Here is a 7,253-nt window from a genome sequence, read left to right on the forward strand (position 1 = left end):
GAAAACAGAGAGGAGGCTTTTCCAACAGCGAGGAGAGAGGGGTTGCACCGGCGGAATTGGGTAGGTGGGAGAGCTCTTGTGGTTGTTGGATCTTTCTTCAATTATTAGTTTTTTTAAAATTTAATTAAAAACTAAACTTAGGATTAAATAAAAGCACACATCAAAAAATTAGAAAGGCGACACGACAAATAGTAACAGGAGAATTGAACCCTTAAGAAGGTAAAATGCCACGTCGTAAAAAGCAAAGAAATAAACAGATTTTCTTTAAACAAACATAAAACCTTTCGCTTTCATTTATTTACTCTGAAAATACAGGTCATTGTTTAGAAAGCGATAGGATAACGTTAATAATAGACCAGGCAGAAGATGCCATTAGGTCATATTGACACACCAATAAGCAAACCAAATGCCACAGGGGAAAGTACATAGGTTCAGAACTAAGAAAGACAGAGAAATCCACAACTGCTGCAAGTGATGATATCACACAAATGAAAGATTATATATATGACGACCTCTTAAAGAAGTCGCTCTTCAATCAACCCGCAATTTTCCTCGAATAGGTTCTGCCAGGTTGAATCTCTTGAACAGGCCTGAGATACAAGTTTCCGGATTCGCCAATCCACTGGACTCCAGCCTTCATGGGAGGGGGGCGCATCTGCTGCCCCACAGTCTGCTTGCGATAACCAATTGTCATGTTTGCCAGCTTCTCAGATGTATCTGAAACTCCACGTGAAATCCTTCCCTTGTTCACAGACGCTGCCAACCAACATAGTTTTCTCAGTTAATCACAAATCAAACAGAAAAGGAACACCTCGAGCTTAAAAAATTTACATAACCAAAAACCAAAGGACGCCACTTGTCCCTATGATTGATAAATGTCATCAGCACAGTACATGGAACACAATTGAAATCTCTGAAACATAATCCTGTTGTACCCAAGAAACTTACTAGGACTGCTTTTACCAGGGGGTCGATATTTTTGTTGCTTAGCAGAGCTCTTCAAGTATTTATCATTCTTTTTCGCATCCTTAAATGATAAAGTTGAAAAAATTATTAGTTACAGTAATAGCAATCTTTGTATGTGCATGGCATAGCACACAAACACTGAAATAAAACAGATGAAAGAATACGCGTCTGCACTCACCTGATTAACCATATCCAGTTTTCGCTGCACACCTGCAATGATATTTAATCACATAATGAGAATCAATCTAGAAAATTAATGCTTCCTTAGTAATAGGAGCACTTATTAAATTACATCTTTTAAATAGAAAAAAAAAACTCAATTTTATTTCATACTCTCATTGAGGAATTGTTTTCCCAAACCATCAGTATTAGCTATTAACAAGGAAAACCCAAGAAAAAACCACCTGGCAGAGAACTCATACAGTATTTTTCAAAACAGAACATAAACTACGGATGTTTAAAAACAAAAAAATATTGAAGCCAAAATATAAAGACTAAAACTCGACAGAACAACATTCAAACTGACCTGTGCCCATAGAAGCATGCAGCTTTGGGGAGGGAAAGTTGCTAGAAGTCTTTGAATTAGATAAAGTCCCAGATAATTTTCTAGCACATTGCTGCTCCGATGCTCCCCTTGCTCCAGCTGTGTAACAATCCACATAAATTAATATCCTAAACAAAACGAATAATTAAAAACGCAATTCAACAATTATCAGATAAACAAACCAAATGGAGGTGTCCTAGCAACAGTTGATCTGGAGCGGAGGGATGGCGGAACATAATAGCAACTCTGCCACATGAAAAGTACACCTTAGAATATGCAAAACATCTATAGATAACCATTCAAGACTGGATGTTTCACTAATTATACTTTGTTCCAAAAAACCTACCTGGAAGAAAGGATGCTGGAGGGCCTCTGCAGCTGTTGGCCTCTTGGACGGGTCCCAAGAACAAAGTGACTACAACAGAAGGAACGGGAAAACGCAAGTGTCACATCAGTGACTACTAGTTAAGACATAAAAGTTTAATGGCTTCTCTAGTTTGATCTGAGGACATGAAAAATTCCCCAGTTCCGGTAACAAGAATTTAAACTATGTGCCACAGTGGGGTGGTTGGAGGTAGGGAGGGGAAAGCAGCTACATTTAATACAAAATTGGACTTACTGTCATAAGGCTGATTGCACTATCACTTGCTGATGGAATCAGCGTAGAAAGATGAACACCCGCGAACTGCAAAAAGAAACAGATCCAACTTAATATCCACTAATCATACTGGATGACGCAGATAAAATTAAATCCCAAAAGGCATGCCCCTCAAAATCATTTATATCGAAGATCTTTCATAAATACAATACAGAAATGACAGCATTGTCTGCTACATGTAAGAATGAAGAAAGAATTCCCCAAGAGATTGCTGTAAAAGTCTACGCAACTCAACGAACACACTAAAAATGCCAGAAAGAAAGTAGGATAAAACTGACCTGAGGAAATTGGTAGTTGATATCCCTTGCAAGATGAAGCCCATCAGCCCATGAATCCTTGGTTGGGCTACCAATCACACTGCATATTTTGTATATCTCATCTGCTTCGCTGAAAACACAGTCGGAGGGGAAGCAAGGGTAAGAAGAACATTAAAAGTAAATCAACTGATATATCAGTTGCTAAATTATCAGCAGATAAACTACTAAATATCTTCAAACAAGTTACACGATCAATTAATATCAAAATGCTATCCAATAATCATAGCAATATTTCCCATTGGGCAACAAATCACTTGATGTTTAAAGAGTAATGAATACATACCTAACACCTGGAAATAGAGGGCGGAGAGTAAACAACTCAGCCATGATAGCACCCATTGCCCACATATCTGACATTTAAATAAATGAAAAAATTAAGTCATTCAGAAACCAACCATCAATAACGCATTAACTTTCCAAAAAAAAAAAAAAATCAAAACTTCGAACTTCCATAAACACTCACCGACTTTTGAGCTATACAGGTATGACTGGAGCAGGACTTCAGGTGCTCGATACCTAACATGCCCACATTCTAGAGGTTAGTAACTCAAATCAGTTTGCACTCAGGCAGAGCTAACTAATTACGAAAATAAACACTCACCACCGTGTTGACACGTATTCCGTATATGGAGGTTGCGAATCGATTTCCCGAGCAAGACCAAAATCAGCAATTTTGATGACATCTTTGGTAACCAACAAGTTCTCTACAAAGGAGTGAAGGATAGGTAGCATTGTGTTAGAGTTCGGTAGCAAAAGAAGACACGGACCCAACAGATGACAACAATGAACGACTTAAAGACACAGAACATAATAAACAAAAGTAATACATGATTTTGCCACTGATCATTGAGAATCCAAAAGAGAAATACAAACACAACTTGAACAAAGTATAGCAACACCATGCACGAAGCAACATAGAAGGCCCCCCAAAAAAAACACAAACAAAACAAAGCATTCCACTGGTGGACAGAAATTTCTACAATACATGAATAACAAATTGTTGAAGAAAGATGTCAAAACAGAGAAACTTAAAAGAGGCAAGAAAATATAAAGCATGTACATTGATCAGCGCCCCTTCCAACGTTTCACCAATTCAAAACTTCAATTTGGTGGTCAAAACCTTTTTTTTGCTTCTAATCTAGCAAGTAGATTCTAAATTTAAAAATTATTTTCAAATATAAATGTGTACCTCCAAAACCATTGGAAACATGGCCACATCAAATCTCATTAGCAATGGTTTTATACTGGAATTATAAATAAATATCAAATAATAAAAGAAGAAAAGTAGCTAATTACGAATTGGTGTCCAAAAACAACAGCAGCAGGCATTACAACTCTTAATAAGTATAACAAAGGGGAAATTGTACACTAATAAATCAAGGATTCCACTTGATCATTGCAGCCTCAGCAAACATCAATCTGCTTTGAAATGAAAGAAAACTGACACTAAAAAAGTAACAAACCCAAACCCACAATAAGCAACTAAGATTGATTCTTCAACAAAATATTGAAGAGGTACACATGTTTCCATCTCAAAAAAAAAAAGATATACAAGAATTTTCATTAGCATAGATGCCTTAAGCCCTTCAAATTCTCTTCGAACCTTTTAATTACTCAACTAAAGTCGTGCATTAAAATTGCATCAATTACCTGGCTTAAGGTCACGATGGAAATATCCACGCTGGTGCATGTAAGCAAGGCCTTGAAAAACTTGAAAACACCAATTTCTGATGTCAGCTTCAGGGAAAAGCTTTTCCTTATCTTTTATAAGTTGGTACAAGTTGTACTCCTGCAATGTCCATATGAGATTATAGAGAATAAGCAACAACGCTCGCCAACAAAAGTCATTGAAAATATTTGCAAGTTTGTGTTAATATAACTTACCATGTATTCAAACACAAAGTACAAGATGTCACTTTCTCTGATGACTTCCTTGAGCTTCACAATATTCAGATGATTCATTCTACGCAATGACTGCATGAAGTAGAAGCTCATGATATAATTTCAAAATGCATGGTAAAGCAAGATATCTAAAGAGGATATAGTAAGTTGAACTACCTTAACCTCTCGTAGACTTACACACTCCTCCCATGAATAATATCTTTTCTTCATTTTTTTAATTGCAACCTGTAAAATTGTTTCATTGATTATAATCAGAACAAAATTTAAAACTGTAAATCATAAACTGAATTCTTAAGAAAATGAAAAACAAACTTACAACTTCACCAGTCTGCTTATTAATAGCACGCCAGACACTCCCAAATGTGCCATCTCCAACTTCCTTTATTAACTTGTACCTAGAGTAACCACAAATTTACATATTTGTATCAACATAAACAAATAAACATTAAAGGAAGTCGCACAGTAAACAACCTTACCTCTCCATTCTTCCTGTGGAACACAAAGCAGCTCTTTCTTTATTCAGTGAAAGCATAAAGACTCGTAAAAGATAAATGGGAATTTATCTTCAGAAGATGATCCTTAAAATACACTGTAGGATATAAACAACTGCCTTGCTCGTCCAGCAGAATCAAACCATTAATTTTGTGAGGCAACACGCACAAGCACAAAACCAGAATTCTTATGATGGATGGGCTGCACAGCCTTATTCATTACTAACTCCACAGCTTGCGGACTAGAGCATGACATAGATGGCAAAAAAGGGCAAGCATCACAGGACATATCGACACCAATTGAAAAACCAACCAGAATGATTTATCCCGCAGAAGAAAGACTCCAAGCTCAAGATAGTGTCACCCAAGGCTCAATAAACAAAAACTTCTATCTCATCTAAACTAAGTAGAAATCAGTGTGGAATCTTTAGTTAACCAATATCTTGCCACTTTTCATAGAAACCATCAGGAGCAACGTTGAAATAATAACTATGAAATAAACAGTCTGCACTGGTTTGGGTTGACGTAACTGATTATCTAATATTAACTATGTAGAGATCTTCAGTCACAGATTGCTAGACTTTAGCCCTGTCATAAGAAACAGAGAACAAAGTTTAGGCATATGAAGCAGGCATTGGATAATAAGTAGATGCATAACAGTTTATGTGAGATGTATACTGTACCCCTGAAGAAGTTTTCACGGAAATTTCAACTCGATGTTGTATCAGCAATGCGCTATGCACTAAAGATCCAACACCTGACTCAGAAGTAACTAGCATCACGTCTCCCGTATTGATCATTTAAGAGAAACTGACCACTAAGTGCAATTAACAAAGGAAACCAGAAGAAAATCTCCAAGGACAAGAAATCTCCAGTCAAGCACTTCCTGGAAAGAAAAGACCCGGTACTGGTGGCAATTTGACCAGAAGCGCATCTGCTCCATGTCTTCAGAAATATATCAAAGCTCTTTAGATCCAAGCCCGGCACAACCTGAAATTTAGATTACAACAAGTAACCGCACATCAGATGAATCACGCAGACATGATACAAGGAATCCATTACTGAATATAATGACCACTCAAACTGAATCTCACATAATTTGGGCACATAATGATGCAAATTCCAGCATTAAAAACCAGAAGCAGGCGTATTATAAATATGAACTACGCTATAACCTCTCTTAAATATCAATAGGCAAAAATTATACAACATTACCAATTTATATAATAAAGACTTAAAAGAGATTACAATCAATCGCTGATATAAAAACAATTAAACAAACAAAAAGCCTCCAATAACCGAATCAATGACCAAATTAAACCCAGAAAATTACATTATCCAGAGAAGCAATTCCAGATCAGAAATTTTTTACCAAACCATAGTAACCCAGACGAAGAAAATCTAATAAGAAAGAGCCCCAAATTGTCAAATCCTGAAGCCTTTCCCACAGTTTCTCGGCAACCAAACAAAATTTCAACCGAAATCGAAGAAACACATCAAGACGAATACGTGAAGAAGAACTAACCCTAATTCTAAAAAAATCCCAAATAACAAATTGAATAAAATCGATATACAAAACAAAGAGAATAAAATAAATTCAGCCAAAACAAATTGAATAAAATCGAATTACAGAAAAACAAAACAAAACTTGAACAAATAATGAAAAGGCGTGGGGAATCAGATCCAAAGAAAAGGAAACGAACCTGAAAGCCAAGCGGCATAACCACCGTCGCCAAGGACGGGAAGAGGTGGAATCCAGAGTTTCTGTTATGTAAAACCGACTTTGCCTAAAACCCACCGAATTCTGATCTGTGCGATGAGAGAAAACCAAGCCTTCGTGCCAACCAAGGAATTTACCTAATTTCCGCTTACGTATCCGATATTTATAGCTCCACTCCACGGCATAAATAGGGAAAAGGGTATTCTTGTAATGTTACATAAGGCCCCAGATCTTTATGGATCGTGGCTGGCTGCCTTTTTATTTTATTTTATTTTTATCTACAGTTTTTTTCTTTTCTTTTCTTTGGGTCTGCCGGATCAAATGAAAAATAAAAAATGTGACTTGCTATTTTGTTGGAAATTTCCTTTCGTTAATTTAAGTTTTTTACTTTTTCTTTTGCCCATTTAATGTAGGAAATAAAGGGTCTGATTGCTATATTTTAAACAAAGAAATATAGAAATAAACATGCAATTAAATATACAAATTTAATATATATATATATATATAACATGAACAACACCAATGCTGAATATACATATAAATTAGATTAGAAACACCTGAAAAATTGTTTGAGGCGAACGCTTGGCATTCTGTCTTTAAGATAATTTACATCCCACTTCAGTGCACATGGGTTGAACGACGCTTGTCTCCCAAG

At 36.2% G+C, this 7,253-nt stretch overlaps 1 protein-coding gene across 1 annotated transcript; it reads right to left on the minus strand.

Moving 5' to 3' along the window:
- Window positions 1–258: 258 nt before the first annotated feature.
- Window positions 259–6,740, minus strand: LOC110768267 (Protein kinase superfamily protein). The gene is made up of 18 exons (XM_021971969.2): window positions 6,582–6,740; window positions 5,562–5,868; window positions 4,864–5,466; window positions 4,704–4,782; window positions 4,544–4,612; window positions 4,370–4,459; window positions 4,136–4,274; window positions 3,087–3,189; window positions 2,949–3,001; window positions 2,769–2,835; window positions 2,447–2,555; window positions 2,130–2,195; window positions 1,857–1,925; window positions 1,693–1,756; window positions 1,493–1,609; window positions 1,145–1,176; window positions 949–1,027; window positions 259–756 (listed from the first exon to the last, which is right to left on the minus strand). The coding sequence occupies exons 3-18, from the start codon at window positions 4,917–4,919 to the stop codon at window positions 536–538; spliced, it is 1,413 nt and encodes a 470-aa protein (XP_021827661.1). The 5' UTR covers window positions 4,920–5,466; window positions 5,562–5,868; window positions 6,582–6,740; the 3' UTR covers window positions 259–535.
- Window positions 6,741–7,253: the final 513 nt, after the last annotated feature.

The sequence above is a fragment of the Prunus avium genome, chromosome 5, assembly GCF_965620075.1.
Source record: "Prunus avium chromosome 5, drPruAviu1.hap1.1, whole genome shotgun sequence".
Lineage (NCBI taxonomy): Eukaryota > Viridiplantae > Streptophyta > Magnoliopsida > Rosales > Rosaceae > Prunus > Prunus avium.

Excerpts from the sequence above, each read along its gene's own strand:
- LOC110768267 (XM_021971969.2), bottom strand. The coding sequence starts at position 4,919 with ATGCTTTCACTGAATAAAGAAAGAGCTGCTTTGTGTTCCACAGGAAGA. Across the intron at positions 1,610-1,692 it reads TGCTAGGACACCTCCATTTG|CTGGAGCAAGGGGAGCATCG; the intron begins GTTTGTTTATCT and ends ATTGTTACACAG. Across the intron at positions 1,177-1,492 it reads GCATGCTTCTATGGGCACAG|GTGTGCAGCGAAAACTGGAT; the intron begins GTCAGTTTGAAT and ends ATATCATTGCAG.